General features: G+C 42.5%; 1 protein-coding gene across 4 annotated transcripts in view; it reads left to right on the plus strand.

Annotated features, from left to right (window-relative positions):
• The window catches only part of TNNT2 (troponin T2, cardiac type), a 173,358-nt gene extending 147,407 nt beyond the window's left edge, over window positions 1-25,951 (plus strand). For all 4 annotated transcript variants that reach the window (XM_075195632.1, XM_075195631.1, XM_075195633.1 and 1 more), the window contains 3 exons: window positions 23,965-24,055; window positions 24,174-24,214; window positions 25,620-25,951. In XM_075195632.1, the coding sequence (XP_075051733.1) occupies window positions 23,965-24,055; window positions 24,174-24,214; window positions 25,620-25,671 (184 nt within the window). In that variant the 3' untranslated portion in view covers window positions 25,672-25,951. The remainder of the gene's footprint in view (window positions 1-23,964; window positions 24,056-24,173; window positions 24,215-25,619) is intronic.
• Window positions 25,952-26,553: the final 602 nt, after the last annotated feature.

Below are 26,553 nucleotides of genomic sequence, written 5' to 3' on the forward strand. Positions count from 1 at the left end.
TAGGATGACTGGGTTGGTGGATTTCTGAATTACTAGAAAGGAAATCTTTTCCCGATGAAGTGCTCCGACCTGGAGAAGGAGGGGAATGGTGCGTACCAGGATGGACCCCTCAGGAATTCTTCTCCCATCAATGGCCAGCAGCGAGATGGGTTGTTCCAAGGCTTGTGTGGGAATGGAAAATTGTTTCACTATAGCGGCTGAGATAAAATTTTCTGCGGCTCCGGAGTCAAGAAGTGCAGACTGCTGGAAAGTATTATGTCCTAGCTGAAGAAAAATAGGGATAGTAAGGGAATCATTACTACAAGGAACTGACTGACACTGAGAGAAGAGGCCCAACGATACAGCTCCTGAACTCGTTAGGCCCTGTCGTTTGCCGACGTTTGGCACAAGAACTTAGAAGATGGCCACTCTCTCCACAATACAGACACAACTTGTTCCGGAATCTCCTCTCCCTTTCTTCAGCCGACAGGCGGGTCCTTCCCAGTTGCATAGGTTCTTCGGGAGGCAGAACAGGTGTTTGGAAGTTGGGAGCCAAGCGAATCATACTACGCCGAGTTTGTTCTTTCTCTGTACTACACTCCTTGAAACGCAAATCAACCTTGACACAGAGGGAGATGATATCTTCCAGTGACGTAGGGAGTTCCCGAGATACCAACTCGTCTTTGATCCGTTCTGAAAGGCCCTGCCAGAACATAGCCACTAGAGCCTCATCATTTCAGCGGAGTTCAGAGGCCATTGTTCTGAAGTGGACTGCATACTGTCCCACAGACTGGTTCCCTTGGCAAAGACGTAATAAGCCGGTAGCGGCATTAGATACCCTTCCTGGCTCGTCAAATATCTTCTTGAAAGTAGACAAAAAGGTATTGAAGTTATACAGAATAGGATCATTCCTCTCCCATAAAGGGGAAGCCCATGCTAACGCTTGACCAGACAACAGTGAAATCACATAGGCCACTTTAGCTTTTTCGGATGGGAAGTTCCCTGGCAACAGCTCAAATTGTATGGAGCATTGATTTAAAAAATCCTCTGCAATATTTGGGGTCCCCATCGAATTTAGGTGGATTAGGTATCTGTAACTGCGAGGAAGAAGCTGCCGCTACAGGCGGGGGTTCAGGGGCTGCAACCACCGGTGCAGGTGGTCCGCCAGCCACCAGGGTGTTCTGGACAACATCCAGCCGAGTGGATAAACTATTGAGGAATTTTTAAAGTTGCTCTTGGTTAGCCTCTTGCTTATCCATCCTTCCCACTAAATGCTCCAACAGATCTTTTGCCGCTGAATCCATGGTCAGAGCAAACTGTAACAGATACTGGATGACTATTACTAATCTAAGTTAGCGCTGGCTTACCAGAGGTGCGGAGTCTAACGATCTCCCCGGTGTTCACCAAGAACCGCCGCAAGGCGGGATGGGCTTTGCTGCCAGGAGTCGCAGGTCACGGTCCTCAGGCTCGCCCTTAGATGTAGTGCAGCGTAGCAGGAGCAGGAATAGAGTGTTCGAACAGGCCAGGTCGGTACACAGACGGGTATTGAAGGCTGAATCAGAAGGCAAGCTCAGGGTCAAACAGGCCGGGTCGATACACGGTCACTAGAACAGCAGATTAGTCAGCAAGCCGGGTTGGTACACAGGGACTGGAGATAGAGGATGGTCAAACAGGCAGAGGTCAATTCACAGGAATAGCAGGAGTCTAGGAAGCAGGAAGTCCACAGGGAACTGAAGCCAGAAACAGGAGATGTTGCTCTGACACTCAGTGAGTGTCAGAGAGGAGTTTAAATAGAAAAGCAGATTCAAAATCCCCGCCTAGATGCGATCACGTGACCGCCTCCGGAAGTGGCCACGTGATCGTGAACCTGGAAGTGCGGCTTCGGAACGGCGGCGGAGAGCGGGTGAGTATCGTAACATAATGAAGGCTTACCTACCAGGAATTAAACTGTTTTTTTGATAATTTATTAGCTTTACAATTACATTACTTATCCAATGAAACAGGTGGACCACTAAATTTGGTTATTTTATGCCCAAAAACATTGATTTTCCAACAAAATAGCAAAACAAAACCAAACAAAACCAAAACACGCAATGGCGGTTTTGCAAAACCAAAACACAACGGTAATTCAGATCCAAAACCAAAACCAAAACACGGGGGTCAGTGAGCATCTCTAATAATTATTAAGATATAACTAGAAATCAAATAAGTTTATTGTCAACTATATTAAACCCTGATAACCATAGTAAGGCATAGCAAGATCACATTACTTTTCTAATTTCACCATTACACTTACTCACATTTAGCTGTTTTTAGTTATTTCGCTAACCAGTGGAGAAAAGGATTGGGATTGTGTGAATGATTTTAATATAAATATAATACAGATTGTAAGCATTTTAATTTAATTGCAATCACAGAGTGCCTCAATTAAACACATTTTCTCTCCTTTCTCATTGTGTATGTTGAAAACTTTAGCTGTGGGACCACCATCCCTAGCGTGAGGTTGGGTTTAGTGGTGCTGTGTCCTTCTCCTCTGTCCTGCTGAGCCCAGTGGTGCTTTGTCCTGTGCTCTGTCCTGCTGAGTCCAGTGGTGCTTTGTCCTGTGCTCTGTCCTGCTGAGTCCAATGGTGTTTTGTCCAGTGCTCTGTCCTGCTAAGTCCATTGTTATAAAAAAATTAAAAAAAAATTAAAAAAAAATTATACAAAAATAATAAAAAAGAAATTATAAAAAATTTGTAAAAAAAGTATAAAAAAATTTCTACTGCAATATCTAACTACGTTCACTGTTCCTGCAGTCCAGAAATATTAGTACTGCAATATTTAACTACGTTCACTGTTCCTGCAGTCCAGAAATATTAGTACTGCAATATTTAACTATGTTCACTGTTCCTGCAGTCCAGAAATATTAGTACTGCAATATTAACTACGTTCACTGTTCCTGCAGTCCAGAAATATTAGTACTGCAATATTAAACTACGTTCACTGTTCCTGCAGTCAAGAAAAATTATTACTGCAATATTAAACTACGTTCACTGTTCCTGCAGTCTAGAAATATTAGTACTGCAATATTAAACTACGTTCACTGTTCCTGCAGTCCAGAAATTTTAGTACTGCAATATTTAACTACGTTCACTGTTCCTACAGTCCAGAAATATTAGTACTGCAATATTTAACTATGTTCACTGTTCCTGCAGTCCAGAAATATTAGTACTGCAATATTAACTACGTTCACTGTTCCTGCAGTCCAGAAATATTAGTACTGCAATATTAAACTACGTTCACTGTTCCTGCAGTCAAGAAAAATTATTACTGCAATATTAAACTACGTTCACTGTTCCTGCAGTCTAGAAATATTAGTACTGCAATATTAAACTACGTTCACTGTTCCTGCAGTCCAGAAATTTTAGTACAGTAATATTAAACTATGTTCACTGTTCCTGCAGTCCAGAAAAATTAGTACTGCAATATTTAACTACGTTCATTGTTCCTGCAGTCAAAAAAAATTAGTACTGCAATATTTAACTACGTTCACTGTTCCTGCAGTCAAAAAAAAAACGGTGCAACCTTTTGGCCTAAAAACAATATTGTGAGGTGTTCAGAATAGACTGGAAATGAGTGGAAATGAATGTTATTGAGGTTAATAATAGTGTAGGAGTGAAAAAAAAAAAAAAATATGGATTTTAGCACTTTTTTAAAAAAAAAAATCAGAACCCAAAACCCTAAATCAGAAACAAAACCTTGAGTGGGGTATTTTGGCAAAACCAATCAGAACCCAAAACCTAAAGCTAATCAGAACCCACAACCCAAAACCCAAAACACGAAAAGTGGCCGGTGCACACCCCTAGCATAGACACAGATAGCAGATCATAACTTAAAATAACAAATGCTAAAAGTATAATAATAAAAATTTTCAAATATAATATATTATAAGGGCACAGTCGTGCCCCTACTTTAAGGTTGCATCTAATAAACGTCATTCTGCCATGTTAAATCTGTAAGAGGGGGGTCATGGTGTTTGAGAGGCTACATTTTGAAAAGTATTAAAGCTATTAAGCTGAAATTTGGCATGCAAATGGAGAATTGTCCACAGGTGCTACATGAAAAAAAAAGAATTAAAAAATGACAAATTAGGAATGATCTACATTTCAAAATCTCACCGTTTTATTCTACTTCCTGTTTTGCAAACATCACCGTTTTTCTGTTTTCTTTTTGGGGAGGAGAGTGGAACTCAGGGAACGTGAGGTTCTAAGACTTGGGGGTAAATGTATCAAGCTGAGATTTTTCCGTCGGGTTTGAAAAACCAATCAAATTCTAGCTATCATTTATTTAGTACATTCTACAAAATGATAGATAGAACCTGATTGGTTGCTATAGGCAACATCTCCACTTTTCAAACCCGCCGGAAAACTCTCAGCTTGATACATTTACCCCTTGGGGTTTGTTTTGTTAGAAAGTTTTTTAGGGCTGAGGACTGACTTTGATGGGTAAAAACTTTGAGATACTTTTAGAATTTTTTACAATTTGGTAAAATATGCCCCATTTTAAAGATAGGGAATTTCACAGAATTGCCTTACGTTGCGCATGTCAAATAGTTGTGTGCTGAGTGTACTCAGAGTGGTTTCACTTGAGAGCACAAACATGGCTGACCTCCCTCGCTAAGAAATTTTCTTCTATCAGCAGGAGAAACTAGCCATATTTGCCTGCTACAGGGAGGATGGCTGGGATTTTGGGGTTACGAGGGACACATACTAACATTTTTAGACCTAGCACCGCTCTTATTGTAAAGTTTAGTGGGTCTGTGTGCAGTGCCAGACTCGGCTGTACAGAGCCATTTTAAACCTCCCGCCCCTCAGTGACGTCAGTTAATTTATTCATTGAACTGAGCTGGGGGTGGGTGATTTAAACATCCTCTGTGCTTCAATTCCTGCACTGATCATACAGAGCGGTGACCAGTGCAGGGAATATTGGTAATGGGATGTGTAATGGACGATGGGTGAAGAATGTAGAATTGGGTGATGGGTGCAGGATGCCAAGTGTACCAAAACAGTGTCACAATACCTAGCCAACTGCAAAAAATACAGTTATTAGGGCCGGCATTGGCGCTAAAACAATATAAATGGCACATGTACACAACATCTGAACTCAGCACACAAAGGCATGACAGAGGACCACAATAACAGAGTGTAGCACAGACTCACTTACACACACAGCGCATCACATACTCCTGCCATCAGCATACACAGCAACATATAACATGTCCAACCACATACCATTGGGTGGCAGCCCTGGGAGATCAGTTCAGCTTGCAGAAAATATCCAGAGTAGATGTCTAGCTGCACTTGCAATGTAGACGTAAAGCCCCCCTGCACTGTGTTCCGCAGCTCCATGTGGGGAGATAGGGAATAGTACAGAGCATTGAATGCGCTGTCTCCCCAGTTCGATGTCCTGGACTGCGGCACCCAATCAGGGGAATAAAATGACAGCTCTTCATGTTTATTGGAAGGGGCAGTCACTGAAAGACCCTGGAGACCTGAAGAGAATGTTACTCCATATATGGGCAACGACATCATAGGTGGGCGCAGGGTGCAAGGTTGCCCGGCACCCTAGGCAAAGCCCTAGGTTGCCGCCCCCCCCCCCCCCAAATAAAAAAAAATTCTAATTTCCCAGCCACTAACACACTTAAAAATAATAACTGGCTACAATGCAGTCCAGATGTCTGACGCAGCACTGATGTCTGATGCAGAATGCTGTCCAGGCTTCACTGCTGCCCAGGAGCAAACACAGGATATCTAGAGGGGAGGCTCCAAATGCTAGACTTCAGAACAAAACAAATGAAAGAAAAGAAAACATGACATCACTCACCTGTTACACACTGACATGTACCCCTCTGCCCACCAACTTCACTCACACATGCCCATCTGCCCACTAGCTATTTTCACAATGTCACCCGTTGCCCATCAGCTTTTGTCACATATGCCAGCCGCATAGGCGACACCAGCTTTACTCACGTGCCCCCCTGCCCACTACTTGGCTTTTTTTTTTAGTATTTGGCCACTACTTGGCTCTCCTCTGTTGCTTTCTATTAATGTATTCTGTAGATGATATATTAAATATACTAACACATGCAAATAAATACAGAAAGGTAATCTAAATGACAGATAATCTAGACCGTTCTATTTTATTTGCATTTGTTAATGTATTCTGCAGATGTAAAATTAATTATACTAATAGAGGGCAACAAAGGAGAGCCAAATAGAGGGCAAATACTAATACACATAAATGGTTCCTTAACTATCCTAGAGTAGCCCCAGCAAAGTGAATTAAAGCTGTGCTTCATTATGCATCGCTGCATTTTGTCACGGCACTATTTTAGTATAAAGACCCCATAGTCTCTAACTCAAGGACATTTCTAATTGTAATCCCCCAAGTTCCCTATTTTCTCCAGCCTCCTCCTCCCCCCCAATTTTCTGTAGCATCCATTCTCCCCCCTTTCTAGTGCCTCCACCCCCCCCCTTTGTATAGCCTCCATTCTCCCCCCTTTGTATAGCCTCCATTCTCACCCCCATTGTATAGCCTCCATTCTCCCCCCACTTTGTATAGCCTCCATTCTCCCCCTTTGTATAGCCTCCATTCTCCCCCCCCCCTTTGTATAGCCTCCATTCTCCCCCTTTGTATAGCCTCCATTCTCCCCCCTTTGTATAGCCTCCATTCTCCCCCCTTTGTATAGCCTCCATTCTCCCCCTTTGTATAGCCTCCATTCTCCCCCCCTTTGTATAGCCTCCATTCTCCCCCCCTTTGTATAGCCTCCATTTTCCCCCCCTTTGTATAGCCTCCATTCTCCCCCTTTCTATAGCCTCCATTCTCCCCCTTTCTATAGCCTCCATTCTCCCCCCTTTGTATAGCCCCCATTCTCCCCCCTTTGTATAGCCTCCATTCTCCCTCCTTACTGTAGCTTCCATTCCCCTCTTTCTGTAGCTTCCGTTCTCCCCCCTATGTATAGCATCCGTCCCCCATCCCCTCCTGTTATCTGTAGCCTCCTCTTTCCTGTACTCACCTTAACTTCTTCATTTTCCTTCCTTTCTCTTCTTCCGCGCTTCTGTCTTCTTTCTCTGTCTCCTCTACACTGGCAGCGTCGTGCGTCGTGACGTCACGACGCTGCCAGGCGCCGGGTAAATTTTAAAATGCGGTGCTGCTACAGTGCAGCACCGCATTATAGCGATGGAGCGGGCGGGCGAGCGGGCGGGCGGGCGGGCGGGAGCATTTATTTAATTATCACTGGGTCCCCCACTTCAGTGCCGCCCTCCAGAACCCGGCGCTCTAGGCAACTGCCTAACGTTGCCTAATGGGAGCGCCGGGCCTGGGTGGGCGGCCCAATGAGTGGTGCTGCGGGAACCCCAAACAGCATCTCAATTGGTCTGTTCCTCCTTATGGAACCTGCCCTGACCACATCTACAAATGTTATATATGTGTCTAATGCTGAAAAAAACAAGGATCAGAGTTGTTATACAAAAGACTCTCCAACTGGTGGGGGAACTAACAGTCACAATCCGCAGTTATATATATATATATCTGTGACATTATCTGCAGTTTCCCTGTATTCCCAAATTCTCTGTATCAGCTGACCAGTACATAGCGGACACAGGATGGGGTAGTAGACAGGGGTAATGACAGGAGCAGGTATGTAACAGGCAGGGCTGCCAAGAGGAATTCAGGGCCCTGGTACAACAAATTCATGGGTCCCCCCTCATAGCTGAGCATGGGAAAAAATTTTACGGCGCCACCCAGCATTTTTTTGGGGTTGTGGTCGTGCATGTGGGGGCGTGACTAACACATCAAAATCACTCGGCTCTCAATTCGCACGAGCGTCACATATGTCCAAGCACTCCTGGCTTTCAGGACATCTAGCACCAAAGTGTAGTATAGAAAAAAATGCAGTGTGTACACAAAGAGTTCAGTCTTGGCCTCCACCTTACATTGGGCACAACACTCACCAAAAACTGACATTGTCCCTACTAGAATCACAACATTTCACATACTGTCCTGCTCTCTCCTACCTGTTCTTCTCACTTTCACCACCTGTTGCTGCATGTTTCTTTAGTTGTGGCTTGTCTGGATCCTGGAATGCTGGGGGCCCTATTTGGAAAAAAATAGCTACATTTAGATAATTCCAAACAACCCTGGCGTTAAATCAATACCATCCACGATAAATAATTAGGCCTTCCACAAGCTCCAATATTACAATAATGTGCCCCTTCATCATCGCCATGCCTTATGATCACACTGCGCCCTCCATGCTGCTTTTGCCCCCTTCATCTGGCTCCCCTTCAAAACACTATACTATGCTGCTCTCCCCCCTTTTTCAATCCCACTGTGCCATGCCTTCCCCCTTTTTAACCCCAATGTGCCATGCTGCCCACCATTTTTTAACCCCACTGTGCCATGCTGACCCCTGTTTTTTAACCCCACTGTGCCATGCTGCCCCGTTTATTAACCCCTCTGTACCCCTGTTTTTTAACCCCTGTCATGCTGCCCCCCCTCATTTTTTAACTTCTCTGTCATGCTGCCCCTCTCCCCGTTTTTAAACCCTCTATGCCACCCCTCGTTTTTTAACCCCTGTCATGCTGCCCCCTCCCTCATTTTTTAACTTCTCTGTCATGCTGCCCCCCCCCCCCCGTTTTTAACCCCTCTATGCCCCCCCCTCGTTTTTTAACCCCTGTCATGCTGCCTTCCCATTTTTTAACTCCTCCGTGTCCCCCCTCATTTTCCTCCCTGCACTTACCTTTTCTCCTTTCTCGGTCTTCTCTGCTGCTCTGTGCTCCATTGCTCCAGACTGACTGAATGCTGGGCATGACATGATGACATCACACCCGGCATTCAGACAGTCTGAATGGAGCACAGAGCAGCAGAGAGAAGGGATGCCGGCTCTGCGATCAGGTGAGTATGTTTTGGTTTTTTTTTTAAACTAGCCTGCTCCCCCCACCAACGACCGAGCCCCCCCATGCAAAAAAAAAAAAGAAAGAAAGAAAAAAAACGTTTAAAAATAAATAAATAAAAAAGCAGCAGCACAAGGGCCCGGGCCGCGCCCCCTGACATGCCTAGTACCCGCTCCCCCCCCCCTCTCAGCGGCCCTGGTTACAGGCAACAGCCTTCTGGGGGCATGGCCACAGATGCAACATGGCCATGCCCACACCCATATGGGCAGTATCTTACATCATTACACTGTCATGATGTCATCAGAGGTGAGTAACACTGCCTGTCTTTATACTGCAGAGCTGCACTGTACCACCATATATAAAGTCACCATCACTGAACTATGTGTGCAACTACAGCCCCCATAATTCTCTCTGTTGGTATTTTTATTATAGAACTACACTCCCCAAAATATCCTCTGCTGACTGTATACAGGACTGCGCCACCATTAATCCCCTCTGCTAGCTGAATAGTGGAAAATACCACAGATAATCCTCCCTGCTGACTATATACAGGACTACACTCCCCATAATACTGTTTGCTGACTGTACACTGGAAAATACCACCCATAATCCTCACTGAGCATTTTATACAGGACTGCACATTCCATAGTCCTCCCTGCTGATTATATATTGACTACACCCCCCCATAATCCTCTCTGCTGACTCTATAGTGAAAAACCGCACCCATAATCTTCTCTGCTGACTGTATACTGGACTACACCACCCATAATCCTCTCTGCTGATTGGATTCAGGACTACATACTCCATAGTCCACCCTGCTGATTATTTACAGGACTACCACACCCCCCCCCCCCCCATTGTCAGGATCTGCCTGCAAGCCCCTTGCATTGCATGCTGCTTTGCCTGGCTGCTCCTGCCTTTTGGACTTTGTTATTGATAGTCCTAAGGGATGAAACGCATAGAGGTGATCGTGGAGACTCTCTGATTTTGAGCTGCTCTTATAGTGCTGTTCGTATGTGAAAATAGGAGCTGTTGTACTATTCATGCCTGAATACTTTTACCATCTGGTACGTGCTATTTTATGTTTGGAATAAAACATTTTACTTGGATGAAACACTATGGAAGCGCCTCTGTCTTTTTGATATTATAGGAGTATTGATAGAGATATATATATATATATATATATATATATGTATATATATATATATATATATATATATATATATATACATACACAAGTTAACACGTGCATGATACTCATGCATTCTAGTCAAATCAAGCTACTTAAGGTGTTAAAAAGGTTCTTGTCATGCATTTGGGCCATAGCCCAGGCCTCCTCAGGGGAAGAGCGTTACTTCCCGACGTAAGCGCCCTTTTTTAACCTGGTTTTGTCCACATGTCACCACCTCATCATTCTTCTCCATCACCTCATCCTTCATTTTCATCGCCACATCTATCCAGATGTCTATCCAGACACAGGTATCTCTCTCAGCGGTCCTGAGTATCACACGCCTCTCACTCTGTCACCCCTGGCAACCACCAACCACTCCCCACTGTCACCCCCGGCAACCACCAACCACTCCCAAATGTCACTTCTCCTTCAAGAAATATATATATATATTTTTTTTAAATCTTTATAAACACTTTTAACAATTAACAAATTAAATTAACAAATTAAAAACATCTTAGTATACCAAATTTCAGCCCTTTCTGAATTTTTTTTCCCACACACACTAAGAATTTAGTAGGTCAGTGTATAACTCCGCCCAGCAGGTGGCGCTGCAGCTTGGTTTTATTTTATACACACACACACACACACACACACACAGACAGACTAACACACGCCACTAGACATTTATATTATAGATTCCATAGACAAAAAAACCTTACTGTTTACCATGTCCGATTAAGGTTTGCACGCCATCTAAAGCATAAGAAATATATTGGAATTCTTGAATTCAAACTCCAAAAAGCAATGAAATTACGACGATTAAGGCAGAAACCTTAATTGACGTGTTCCTTGCGCAATACAGACATGGTATGCCATCACATCCTGTGGTTAGCTGCAGATTCAGCACTATCATGGAGTGACATTGCTGTCACTCACAAAATGGTGGAGCTGCTATTTCACAGATTTGTGTGTTCACTGGAATACACACATACAGTACTATTACATTTTCTTAGTTTAGCTTTATCGTAGTTTAGGGCCTGGGTGTCTTAGAAAGAGACAGTAAAGCAACTTCATAAAAAAATTAGGAACAACTTTCCTTTTCCACAAATTAAAATCAAGATGCATCCATAACGAAAAGGAGAATTATGAAATTCAACTACGTAAGAATTCCCCATCTACAATTATTGATTTTTTGATACTTTTTAGGTATTTAACATACAACATAGGAAATTATTGAGATGCATTGATGAATGAGTGTAGTCGTGTGTGAACCTGTGTGTGTATATATGCGAGCATGTGTGTATACACTTAACACAACATGCACGCATGGTTGTATATATTTACATATACCAAATGTTTTCTTACAGGATACATGTAATATACATGGTCAACTAACTGAACAATATGGAATTTTCGGTGGATCAATATCAAATACTCTTCTATATTTCCTTTAGTATACACTTATAATGTTCTAATTTTATTTTATTCTATTAGGACATGCACCTATCATATCACTTTTATTAACTTATATCATCTGCACCACTCAACATGGTAATTATTTTTGAATCAATATAGGGGTCCCTAAACACATTTATTCACTTTTATTGATCATTTTTTGATCCATATGTTTTTATTCTTCATTTATTTTCACTTTCCACTTGTCACACTCTGATCCAATCAATAACACACAACACCGAATATTTATTATATCACTTTTATTTGAAGTATAAACATCACTGATTACTATTGACATTTGTATACTTACCATTTTATACTTACATGTATAAAATGGTACATGTATATTTAATAATAATCATTTAAATCTGTTATATAATCATTCGCCAAAAATTAACTATTTAGATATATAAACAACAATTGATGAAAATAAATAAATATCCTATAATAAATCAAATGAATAAGGAAACAAAAATTAAATATAAAATATAAAATAAAAAACAAAAAATTAAAAAATAAAATAAAAAAATCACAAATAAGAATAAATAATAATAATATCAGTATAAATGACAATAGAAATGATAATATAATAAATTAACATAATTTTAACAAAAATGATAAAACAATAATTAAAACATTTATAAAATTAACAACTAAAATTATATACTATCAATAAAATTACAATGATATATCATGACACAGAATAGAACATCGGAGCATAATAAAACAAACAAATAAAATAGGCACTTTAAAAATGATTATTTTTCTAAAAATTAATCACACAGTGTACTTCTCACACCTAACTCCCTCCATATGAGATTCTAAAGATCATACCATAAAATATGATCAAGGTGAATAAGTAACTCTTTAGCTTTAAATTATTAGATATTTGTATTAGAACATATCAAACCTTATATCCATTAACGGTATAGGTCATACTTGCCAACTCTCCTGGAATGTCCGGGAGACTCCCGAAATTCGGTTCAGTCTCCCGGGCTCGTTGGCATTTCTCCCGCATCCTGGATTTCACCGAGAATCGCGTCAAATGACGCGATTCTCTGTGATTGACGCCATTTTGGAGGGCGGGACGAGGCCAATCACTTCATTTTGGCCCTTCCCCCCGCGACGTAAATTAAGTTTTCGCGGGGGGCGGGTCCAATATGACACGTTTGGCCTCGTTCCGCCCCCTCCCGCCCTCCAGTCACGCCCCCTCTCCCGGAAACTTGTTTCCGAGAGTTGGCAAGTATGGTATAGGTCTTATATTAGTATAACATCTTCATACTATATAATTCATCTGTGAGATCCATAAAGACCTAACATGAACGCCACCATAACAAGAATTATACTGATTGGTTAAGAGTAGTATAAAACTGAGCCTCCTTCAGCAGCCCAGTAATTCCCATGACTAAGCCTTCTGGCAAAACGTACGTCGGGTTGACGTCACACTAAATGACGTCACACCTGGAAGTAGGGAGGCTGACAGCGGTGTTTGACCGCTAAAACCCACTCTGTCTTAAGCAGAAAACTTTCCGATTAACAGTACAATATTATTACTTTAGTTAATACATATAACCACGTACTGCTGTCTCTATCTATTCAGACAGCTTACAACTTGCAGAGGCATGTTTTTTGCAAATAATGCTGCATTGATTAAGAATAGTACCGAGATGTGCTCCGTTTTGGTATAAGTATAATCTACTATGTTACAGGTGGAGCATGCCTATCTATCTTAACACTGACTACAAGCACTGATTAATCATAACTCCTGAAGAACAGTGACCTTTTATATTAGCAGCTAGCTAAGTGAGAATAGGTGGCAATTATACACTGTCTATGTGATATACACTACCAAATAAATAGAAGTGTGTAAAATATATTTAGGCATTTGTCCTCTCTTATACATTGACCCCAAGTGCTATAAGAGTGGGTGTTAATTACACACATTTTACGTGACATATATCATCTAATAACAGTGATAAAATTATTTTGGACAACTATTTCTCCTTATGCTAGATACTTTAAATATACCAGCTCATGCTGCCACCTCGAGTTTGTTTGTGTTACTCAATTATTAAATAATTGCAACATTGTCTCCTTGCATATAACAGCCAAGGATTGTCAAAGGAAACATCTGAATTTCTTGAGGACACTATTTACTCTAGGAGCCATTGTGAACAGCCCCTTCCTTTGCCTATTTAGGCAACTTTTGAATACGGTGCATAATATCTGTATATACAATCCTATAGGGTATCTTCATTGTTCATTCAGGTCTGCATGACACTACACAATTAGGTCAGCCCTACTACCGGGGTGTTTTGTTTTAATTCTTTATTCAACACTTTATTTTTAATATTTCGCCTCCTTTTCAATTTGGTTGTATACTCATAGACGTTTTTAATATATATTAATAAAGTTTAATGTATTAATGTAATCCTGCATTCATACCTGGAGTGCTTACTTGGTCACCCCCTTTTTTCCTTGGATTTATATAACTACTAATTGTGACCTTAGCACCCCCTCACGACACATACCATTATAATTGGTATGCCTGTGAGGTTGGTTAACACCTTGTGCGGAGCCCTTTCCCCTTTCCCATCTCCCCTCCTCTTTCCCTATATATACACATGTCTGTATTGCGGAAGAAACATGTCCATTAAGGTTTCTGCCTTAATCGTCATAATTTCATTGCTTTTTGGAGTTTGAATTCAAGAATTCCAATATCTTTCTTACACTTTAGATGGTGTGTAAGGAACCTTGATCGGACATGTTAAACCGTAAGGTTTTTTGTCTATGGAATTTCATTGTTTTTTGTAAATTTAAAATATTTATTATTTGAAGTTTATGAACCTAGAATTTCAAGGCAGTTAAGAACCACTTGGCGCATATAGTTTCTACTGTTTTTCTTAATCCCAAATAACCAAACATATTTATATTGGTCTATCATATTAGCCTATATCACCTCTGTTAGATGCCCATTCTACCTATCCCCTACTGTTTTGATAAAGTACTTTTCCTCAGATTTTCTCTAAACCTAGTATCCTCCATTTCCAGTGCATGTCTTTTTCTCACACATAACCCACTGCCCACTAGCTCTGTGATCGCATGCACACATGCCCCCAGCAAGTGCATCAGTTTTTTTTTCTGTGTACAAGTTTCTCACTTGACACCCCATTCTCACCAGCTTTTCCTTCACATGTAACCACACTGCGCACCTGCTTTATTTTCACTTGTCACCTCCTTTGTACCATTTCTTTCAAATATTGCACCCTTCGCACCAACATTTCTTTCAAATGTCACCCCCTGCGCACCAGCTTTTCTTTACATGTCACTCCTCTGCACTAAAACACAACACCCAGTTTTCCCTCGCATCACACGGTACGATTTTTTCTCATGTCACCCCTGCACACCAGATTTTTACACATTCCACCCCTATGTGCATCAACTTTTTTTCTCACGTTGCACCCTGTACACCAACTTTTTTCCTATGTCAAACCCTGCGCACCAGCTTTTCTTTAACATGCCCCTTTCGTCCAGATTTTCTCACACGCCATCATCCCTATGCACAGGGATTACAATCACATGCCACCCCTTCACACCAGCTTTACAGTCCCATGTAATCCCCCTGACGACTAGCCTTTCTTGTACATAGCACACCCTGCGAACCAGCTTTTTCTTTCACATCACCCCCTGCCCACCAGCTTTTCCAGCCTCTGAAGATTCGGGGCACAATGTGGATATCAGGCAAAGAGGGATCAGATCAATAAAGACAGATGCCAGGTCCCACACACCTTCAGCAATACAGTGCTATGCAAGGCGTTAAGAGGAGACTTCCAGTGACAGCAGCCAGAGTGAAGAGGATATATCAATAGCAAATAAATTGCCAAGAGAGAACCCATAGACGCATAGAGGGTACACGTTTGCTCTGGATGTTGGAAGTGGTTTTCCTGCAGCCCACTACCTGTCAGAGACCCATGAAACAGCAAACAGGTAGACTGAGGGTTGTATCAGTGTGCAGTTCAGGAAGTGTAACTGAAGCACTCACCGGGGAGAAGTTGTTGGTGGTATCTCACATGCTGTGTGCAGTCCCTCTCACTGATTTCTGCTCCCGACACTCAACATTGCGACAGTTGACACAGACCCTCAGTCTAGCTGCTCCTCTCTCTCACTGATGCCCAGGTACATCACCGGATCTCCACAAAACAATAATAAAAAGAAACCAAATCACTTATACTCCGAATACTATATTATATATGAACATGGGTGCTGCAGGGGAGGCTGAGAGAACATGGGTGCTGCAGGGGGGGAGAGAGGACATGGGTGCTGCAGGGGGGGGGCAGCGAGGACATGGGTGCTGCTGGCGGGGGGGAGATATTGGTGCTGCAGGGGGGAGAGAGGACATGGGTGCTACAGGGTGGGGGAGAGGAAATGGGTGCTGCGGGGGGGGAGAGAGGACATGGGTGCTGCAGGGGGGGAGAGGACATGGGTGCTGCTGGCGGGGGGGAGATATTGGTGCTGCAGGGGGGAGAGAGGACATGGGTGCTACAGGGTGGGGGAGAGGAAATGGGTGCTGCGGGGGGGGAGAGAGGACATGGGTGCTGCAGGGGGGGAGAGGACATGGGTGCTGCAGGGGGGGAGAGGACATGGGTGTTGCAGGGGGGGGGAAGGACATGGGTGCTGCAGGGGGGGAGAGAGGACATGGGTGCTGCAGGGGGGGACATGGGTGCTGCAGAGGGGGAAAGAGGACATGGGTGCTGCAAGGGGGGGAGAGAGGACATGGGTGCTGCAAGGGGGAGAGAGAGGACATGGGTGCTGCAAGGGGGAGAGAGAGGACATGGGTGCTGCAGGGGGGGAGAGGACATGGGTGCTGCAGGAGGGGGACATGGGTGCTGCAGAGGGGGAAAGAGGACATGGGTGCTGCAGGGGGGGTGGGAGGACATGGGTGCTGCAGGTGGGGAGAGAGGACATGGGTGCAGATATATACATAGATGGGAGGTATATATAGATATAGGGCCAGGCAGACTCTCTCCGACAGCACAGATCTTGCTCTCCTGCACCCACACCCCGGTCTCCAGCCTCCGCTCAGCCTCTAGCCCCAGGCTCTGGCACAGGCCTATGGCTGCGGCCTCCAGTCCCCAGACATAGCGGTGCAGGGAGTGGTGGAGGCGGCTGAAGTCCAGCACCAGGTAACACACCATCTGATGATGTCCCCAGCGGTCCGTGCGCTGGAAGTCAGCCCCCAGGGCCCGGATCCTTATCTCCTCCACCGCCGAGGGGGGGGCCCGCCGGACCCCCACCTTGTACACCACCGGGTGCTCGCACAGGGGCAGCGTCACCCGGCCGACTGGCTCCCGGAGCTTCCGCACACAGCGCTTCTGGACCTGCAGGTATAAGGGATCGAGCCGAGCCGGAGGAAGAGGAGGAGAGGGGGAACGAATGACAGTGGGACGAGGAGTAGGAGAGGGGGATCAGATAACAGCGGGAGGAGGAGGAGAGGGGGATCGGATGACAGCGGGACACGGAGGAGGAGAGAGGGAGCGGATAACCTGATGTTACTAATAGTGCTCTTGCTTGCAAGCAGTTGATTAGCATTTTTGAAAGTACAATGTGTGTGGGTAGTACCTTTAGGCAGTTCGATCCAGGCAGAGTGCTCCTGGCAGTATTCTAGTGGGGTCGATCGCCCCCCCCTCCTGAATCCGTCCCTACTGCTGGGGCTGCACTGCAGGCACACATAATAATAAACACAAGCAGGGCTGGGGATAGAGTGGAGTCATAGCAGGGGGGATGTGAGGAGTGGCATGCGGCACCTGTGGACAGTTCTCCATTCGCATGCCAAATTTCAGCTTAATAGCTTTAATATGTTTTAAAATGTAGACCCTCAAACACCATGCCCCCCTCTCACAGATTTCCAATGGCAGAATGTCGTTTATTAGATGTAACCTTAATATAAGGGCATGACTGGGCCCTTATGATATAGATATATATATATATATATATATATATATATATATATATACATACACACACACACGTGGCAGTACCTCTATTCACCAGAGGTGCTGCTATTGTTATTTCCTTGTTAGTACTAGGGGTTAACCTCCTCATTAATTATCTCCAGCACCTGGGTGTTTCCTACTTAAACCTGTCACTCCTAGCATACATTGCTGTTTATTGTTGTTTCTGCTGTTGTTGATGTTCCATGCTGCTGTGCTGAGCTGTTCCCTGTTGTTCCCTGCTGTGCTCCTGGTTCACCCGTTCCCTGGGATTTGTTCATATCACCTCTTTACCTGCATCAGCCGTGTTCCTGCTATTTGCTTTCTGCATCTCTCTGCAATCCTCAATCCTACACCATGAGGTTGTACCTTTCAGCAATAAACATATTGTGTTTCACCATATTCCTGGCTCCTTAGCTGTGATTTCTGCATTGAAGTGTGACAGTATAGCCAGCCAAGAAAGACAGCTTTGGAGCGGTGTGAAGACCTGGGACTCTTTTTGCAGTTTTTCATTTGCTTTCTCTTGCAAACATGGCTGTCTCACAAATTACTAAACTACCAAAACTACAGACTCTACACGCAGACATCGTTTTATTACGATCTCAGCTGGCTCAGTTTTTTGCCCTACTTATGGACCCTCTAAGGAGAATGTCAGATTTTGTTTTACACAATTTAAATACTTCTGATTTGCCTCTATCAGGTTTCTCTGCAGCTAAGTCTGTGCAAACCACACCTCTTAATAGTGCTATTACTAATTTGCGGTTTTCCCAGAACTGCGAAGTAACAAACCCTAGGTTCACAGGTGGTCCACGTCCCCACCTGACTGAAAAAGAGTGATGGCGCAGAAAAACTAACAAATTGTGTCTCTACTGTGCCAGTAATGTTCACTTCTTACAAAACTGTCCTCTCCGCAGACCACGACAACCTACTGAACCGTCTTCTTTTGATTCCTCTCCGCATTCTAGATTTGTTTACGCTTCACTTCCCGTTGCAACATTGCAACCTGTTCTGCTCCCTGGGATGAGGCCCAATCTACCAAACCCCAATTACCAGTACTGAGGTGCCAATTACTGCTGACAGTCCTGAGGTGCCAATTTCTCCTGCCAGTCCAGAGATTCCAGTTTCTGCCGCCAGTCCCGAGGTTCCAGTTTCTGTCACTAGCCCTCAGGCGTCAGCTCCAGACGTTTGTTGCGAGGCGTCCGCTCCAGCCGTTTGTCGCGAGGCGTCAGCTCCAGCCGTTTGTCGTGAGGCGTCAGCTCCAGACGCTTGTTCCTAGGCGTCAGCTCCAGACGTTTGTCCCAAGGCGTCAGCTGCAGCCGTTTGTCCCGTGGTGTCAGCTCCAGCCGTTTGTCCCGAGGCATCAGCTCCAGCTGTTTGTCCTGAGGCGTCAGCTGCAGCCGTTTGTCCCGAGGCATCAGTTCCAGCAGTTCTTCCCGAGGCACCAGCCGCCACCCTCTGCTCCGAGGCGCCAGTCGCCGCCTCTGCTCCTGAGCTACAGCCTGCTCCACAAAGGGCTCTGTCCCTCCAGTCCGCTCCTGAAACTTTCCATTCAGTTCAGCCCCAGTTGCCATGCCATGCAGTTCAGCCGGAGTTGCCACTTGGTGCTGTCTGCTCTAAGGCTTCTCACAGTGCTCTCCCCTCCAAGTCTTCCGCCCAGTCTAGGCCTTCTGCCAGGTCTGCCGCCCAGTCTGGGCCCTCCTCCAAATGTGCCCAGTCCGAGCCGCCTCCTGCTGAGGGTCTCCCACCCGAGCCACCTCCTGACGAGGGTCTCCTGCCCGAGCCGCCTCCTTCCGAGGGTGTCCAGTTCGAACTGTCACCTACCTTTGAGGGGCACCTTTTCAATTTAGTGCTCTACTGAGGTTTTGTACTTTATATATCCCCTCAGTACCTGGCCTTGTCAGTGACCCAAAGAAGCAGGTTTTGTTCTTGTTAGCAAATTTTAAAGGAGAGGCCATGGAATGGGCAAACCCTTTGGCTGAGACTAATCACCCCATCCTATCTGACATACAACTATTTGTTGAGGCAGTAATCAATAAGTGTTCACAATCTACTGCAGTGCCATCTTGTGGGTCACCTGTGCATTCAGCAATACTACCCAGCACAGCAGTCCTAGAACTACCTTTATGCTCCACCCAGTTGGTTCAGACTGCAATTTCGAGGAAACCCCATAAAAGGGGAGGACGTAAGAAAAGAGTAGGGTCTGCAGTGCTTCAACTTCGCTCTGGCATGACTTCTTTTGCCTTCCCGCCCACGGACGAGGACTTTTCTGCCGGGCCCCCCATTGTGGACTATGATTCCAATGAATTTAACCATTTTTGGTAATCGGGCGTCAGGAATCTGCCCTAAGGGGGGGGGTACTGTGAGGATCTGCCTGCAAGCCCCTTGCAGTGCATGCTGTCTTGCCTATAAAATATTTGTGGCAGTACCTCTATTCACCAGAGGTGCTGCTATTGTGCTTTCCTTATTAGTACTGGGGGTTAACCTCATTAATTATCTCCAGCACCTGGGTGTTCCCTACTTAGACCTGTCATTCCCAACATGCATTGCTGGTTATTGTTGTTTCTACTGTTATTGATGCTCCATGCTGCTGTGCTGTGCTGAGCTGCTCCCTATTGTTCCCTGCTGTGCTCCTGGTTCACCCATTCCCTGGGATTTCTTCAAATCACCTGTTTACCTGCATCAGCTGTGTTCCTGGTATTTTTACTTTCTGCATCTCTCTGCAATCCCCAAACATATTGTGTTTCACCATATTCCTGGCTCCTTAGCTGTGATTTCTGCATTGAAGTGTGACACCCATAATCGTCTCTGCTGACTGTGTACTGGACTACACCACTCGTAATCCTCTTTGCTGACTGTATACAGGACTACACCCCCCATGTTCCTCTCTGGTGATTATATGCAGGACTACACCACACCTAATTATGTATGCTGGCTGTATATAAGGCTACAACCCCATAATCCTCTCGACTGTCACAAAAATACTGTATTGTATGGCAGACGCAAGATTGCTCTATGTATAGTATGGCAAGCACAAGACTGCTCTCTGCATTGTATGGCTGTAACAAGAAGGCTCTCTTGTATGGCTGTCATAAGAATGCGCTATATATATATATATATATATATATATATATATATATATATTAGTATGGTGGTCATAGGAATGCTCTCTGTATTATATAGTAGTCACGAGAATGCTTTCTATATTGATTTGTTGTCGTTAAATTGGTTTCTGTATTTTATGGTCATCTAGTCTTTGAATGCTGTCTCTATTGTATGGCGGTTACTAGAATGCTGTCTCTATTGTATGGCGGTTACAAGAATGCTGTCTATTGTATGGCTGTACACAAAAATGCTGTGTGTATCTATTTGTGAGCACGTTGAACACACAGATTTTCCAGTTTACAACAGAAGTGCTCCATAAAAGAACTGTTATATTGGAATAAGGTGATATTTGGATTGTATATATATGGACTCTCTAGCCTTGTAATATGTTTTTGCAGTTTTTGGGGGGTTAACTAGAGGTGTATATTTGAATACACTTCAGATGTGAAAGATTTTAGTGAATTGTTTGTGTATAATGAAATAAGTAACCTGAAGGAGGTTACGTAATATATTTAACACTCAGAGAGAGTTACTTTGGTTCTGACAAGTACCAACTATATTACTTTACTCTTGATTGTGTTTCCTCTTTCTCCTGATTCACTCTTAGTTCTTTCTCTATTTGTGACCCACTGTAAAATTTTCATGCAATTTATACATACATGGTGTGTCCCACCATTGCCTGTCAGAACATACATACATACATACATACATACTCCACCACTCAGTGTAGCACAGGCCTGGTGAACTCGTGGCTCTCCAAGTGTTGTAAAACTACAAGTCCCAGCATGCTTTGTCAGTTGATAGCCAGCCGATAGCTGGCAGGGCATGCTGTGACTTGTAGTTTCACAACACCTGGAGAGCCACGGGTTAGCCAGGCCTAGTATAGCACATAAGATACAGTTGTGGGCATACAAATGGAGGATGCTAGGTTTAGAAGAAATTGAGGAAAAATTACTTTACCAAAACAGTATTGGATAGATGGGATAGACATCCAACAGAGGTGGTAGAAATTAATATAATAGAGCAATTTAAACACTCTTGTTTATTAGGGATTAAAAAAAATAGTAGAAACTAGAGGGGCTAAGTGATTTTTATTTGCAGTCAAATTTTTGTGTTCATGTTTCTGAATTTGTTATCATACATATTTTAACTTTACAAAAAGCTATGAAATTCCATAGCTAAAAAAAACCTTACAGTTTGACATGTTCAATTAAGGTTCCTTACATACCATCTAAAATGTAAGAAAACTATTGAAACTTTTCCACTCAAACTCCAAAAAGCAATGAAATTACGACAATTAAGGCAGAAACCTTAATGGAAGTGCTCCTTGCACAATACAGACATGGTATTTCATCACATCCTGTGGCTAGCTGCAGATTCAGCGCTATCATGGATTGAGATTACTGTCACAGTACAATGGATTATGGGTATAAATATATTCATATTAAAATCAAATTATAAAACAGCATAAATATCAAATCAATATATTACATTAAATTATATTATATATTCCACATAGATAAAACTAATCCAGATTCAAATAGTTAAAATATCAATGGCAATGTTATATAAACACAAATTCATAAGTAGACAAACAGATATTATATTATATTCTTTGGATAAAATTGATAGAATGTCATATATTACCTAGCAAAAAAACAATGAGCCTGATGTTGAGTTGACCAAAAAAGGCGCACACAGAAATTGCGTATCTATGTAAAAATGCTGAGGAATATGCATTTAAAAACAGTGCAACTCGGCATAGACTCGTAAAGTCATGATCATCAAAAAGAAAAAGTTGTTACCCCCCCAAAGGCGTTCCTTGCACCAGCCCACACAGCCTATGCTGGTAGCGGCAAAATCTGGGGACAAACAGCTTAGGCTGGGTACACACTACGGAATTTTCTCACCAATGTGTTATCTACAATGATTTTACTAACTAGTGAAAAAAAAAATTCCCGATCAGCATGGCGATTTATGTGTACACACTATACATGTTTTAAAAGATTTACGTTTTACCATCAGATTTGTGCTCTTCATCTGTCGGCTGAAAAGATCATGGGCCTGATTCATTAAGGAAAGTTAAGCAAAAGTAAGCAAGTAAGGTAAAACCATGTTGCATTGCAGGGGGAGGTAAATTTAAAATTTGCTGGCAGATTTCTAGTTGGGGTAGGACATGTTCTAGATCAACTTTAAATTATTTGTGCCCTGAAAACTATCAAGTATTTGTGTGCTACATGAAAAAACAGACAGTATTTTCTTTATGTGAAAAATAATAAACTCATTTGCACCCCTTGAATTGCAACATGGTTATGTTCAGAAAACTTGAGTATGAAAACTTACTCAATATGTTGCTTAACTTTCCTTAAAGCACCATGATATGGAAATCCTGATTGTGAGTGCATACACACTGCAGGATTGGAAGGATGCTATACCATAGCTGAACAAGTTTAATAGTTCTGCTGAACAATCCAAACAAATGACAGTCGGTGCAGCCCAGAGTGTTTGTTTTTTCTCTTTTGTCTCCTCTTTCATCGTTCTGACCATGGATAGTAATAGCAGGAGAATTTAAATCTGCTGTAATCTTATTGCTCAATGACCAGAATGGTGACCTCAACAAAATACTGTAATGAAAAATAGGAGCAAGTAACGAGTGTGGATGAAAGGAACAGATCTAAGAAAGAGTTGGGAGATGTTTTGAGATATTGTAACAGCTGAGCAATTCATTAAACAAGGGTTTATAAAGTGTAGTGTTCAAAAGAAAGAAAACAAGAATATACATTTGTTTACAAAAAAATATATATTAGATATAAAAAATATTTGTTTAAGGTCATGAGTTGCTGTCACCTGAAAATAGTATTTTTAGCATATTTTTCAGTACCTCCCAACTGTCCCGATTCAAGCGGGACAGTCCCGATTGCAGGTGGACTGTCCCGATAAGTACAGTACAATGGATTACGGGTCCAAGATGAACTTCAACAAAATTTCCACAGTCATGAATAGAGACAGAATAACTGGAGGCAGAGCTGCCTCTGATCAGCTAGTGCAAATGAGGGCAGTGGCTTCAGAGGAATGGATTGTATAATTGTTATCTTGTGACCAGCACATGTCTTATTCCCAAATGACCAGTTCAAGCCTCCAGCATATTTACAAAGACCAATTTCATACCTCCTGAGCCGCTGACCTTCACAGGGGCAGAGCTTACTCAAGTGGGCGTGGTCTATTTTGTCCCTTGTTCAGGACTCTAAATGTTGGGAGATATGGTGTTACTGTTATTCAGTCAGCACTAATGCTTACATAGTTTTTGAAGATATATTTATATGCTCTTATCCAGGTCAGAGGCTCAGCAAATGTTTAACTGGATATATCAGCTGGAGGCTGAAAAGTTTGATCTCCAAGAAAAATTCAAGAATCAGAAATATGAGGCAAGTACTTTATATATGATAATGCATGAAAAGCATTCTTAAAATAGTAACTAGCATTTACCTGTGATATAACAATATACATATATGATTCTTAGTTACAAATCTTTCTCTCTTACAGATTAATGTCTTGCGTAATCGAGTCACTGATCACCAAAAAATGTAAGAAATTGGAGAATTTATTTCCACTCAACTATCTAGGTCCACCTTAATTTATAGATATACAATTTTTTTTCCATTTCCCCCTCAGACAATTTTTCAGTACTATCCTGTTCCACAATAGCGCTTAAGAATATTTTTACGTCAACTATAGATTAAATCATGTATAATTCTCTCTCTCTCTCCCTCCCTCCCTCTCTCTCCCTCTCCCTCCATCTTTCATCTTCTCCCTTCCTTCCATCCTGTCTCTTGCATATCATTGTTTCATTCCTTTCTTCCTTTCATTCTCTTTTCTTTCCTTCCTTATTTTCTGCTTCACATAAATAATGCCAACTTTCTACAGTAAAAGGTCAGTATATTTTAACCACCTACTGCCATTCATTTATGTTTCATATACACACTGTACTTTGCATGAAAAAAACATATTTTCTGTTTAATTCACAGAGCAACATGTTTTCAATAAATTAAGTTTAGCAAATGCAACCATTGCAAAATTACTAAAAGTAAAATACACATATAGAGCCTTATTTTGAGTTGGATGCAGAAATCCATTCAAACTTGTATGTATTATAGCACCAGCCCTCCAGTACGCACAAGAGATACAACTCCTTACAGGCGTATCTGGGGTTGCATCTGAGTCTTATTATGTTGAATCTCCAAGGAGCATGCTAGACTTACTTAACACTCCCTTACAGTACTTAACAGTTGCCCACAACTTTTCCACAGCTCCAGGCATACGGAGAGCAAGCCTACGATACACATAAATCTAGTTATGGATTTTGGTGCACATGCGCAGTATGGAAATGTGTATATGTACAGTACAAAATTGACATATGCTTAAATGAGATCCATAATATTTGCAGTTGTTGCCACAAACATTACAAATTTGAAGTATCTACCAAGGAGGTGGATAAATCAGAATCGCCTAAATTGGCTGTTAGTGGCCCGATGTTGCGACATATTAATATACTGAATTTTATACATAACAACTAATACTTTGAGGGCATGTAACATTTGTGTGAACATACAATATATGTATGACCTCTATGTATCCTGGTTTCACTAGTACAGTTCAGGATTGTGTCACCCTTCAACCAATAACCAGTATTATCAGACTCCTGATTACATAGATTAACAGAAATAGTTGGAATAGGTTCATACGACTTTGGCTTTAATGGACTGAGCTATGCTTATGCCTCATAAATGTGCCAGTTATCGCTCAGTTTTTTTTCTGTGTAAAAATAAAGAAACTCAAGTTTGTTGTGCCATCAATCTCAATGTTTCAAACATGTGCCTGTGACTAGTGCACTATACAAAATGAACAATATACAAATCTATGCTTTTAGATAGAAAATGGTAAATATTTTTATGCAGTAACGATTCTCACCAATTACTATTTATATTGTAGCTCCAAAGGCCCCAGAGCTGGGAAGGGTATTCTGGGAGGAAGATGGAAATGAAGACGTAATGCAGCGGAGGTAGAACTAGACATCTTTTGGAAAATGAGCTTGAATATGGAGACGACACTATTTACTCTAATCATTACACATACATGGGCTTAGTACACAAAGTAATGCTCATGTAAGAATTACTTAGAAGTATCCATGCTATCTACCATTTTATAAGAGCATAAACATGTTTCCCCATGCAAATATTTGAATGATAGAATAATGAAGAATTATTTGTGTAACCTATCAGAGAATCGCTTCCTTCGGTAATAAAAAATATATAATAGCAAAAATGGCCTGTTCATTACACGTTTTATGTCATTTAATGTAAAGAGAAAGGGTAGTTTGCTGTTATAGTAATTGATGTAGTGTAGTGTAAAGTATTTGTCTAATTTGTTTCAAGAAATAACAGAACCAATTAGTCTAACCAGTGACCTAGTAAAATGATAACTAATGGCTTGCAATTCATATTTAACCCCTTTCAATGCTAAGGACAAGCGGGACTCATATTGCATAACTCAAAAGAGCTAAGGACGACTCCCATCCGTCCTTAGCATAAAAGCGGTTAAAATAATTAATAATCATACTCACATGTGCTCCACTGGTATTTCCTGTGGGTGAGAGCAGGAGAAAGTTGGCGAATAATGAAAATGTAATTACACACTGGCGACTGAGTGAAAAGAATCTGTAGTGCAGGGGATGGGGGAGGGCACAACGTCTCAGGCACCCTCATTTGAAAGAGGGGAGTGCTCGTTTGGAAGACCAAACGATGTGTGTGAACACCAGACAACTACACTACCCCTACACTATAGAAAAAATGAATAAGACCATGGAGGGGGCAGGTTGGCAAAGAACCCCCCCCCCCTCCCTTCTCTCCTGGCTTAAATTTTTTTG

This window comes from Mixophyes fleayi, chromosome 2 (genome assembly GCF_038048845.1).
Source record: "Mixophyes fleayi isolate aMixFle1 chromosome 2, aMixFle1.hap1, whole genome shotgun sequence".
Taxonomy (NCBI): Eukaryota; Metazoa; Chordata; class Amphibia; order Anura; family Limnodynastidae; genus Mixophyes; species Mixophyes fleayi.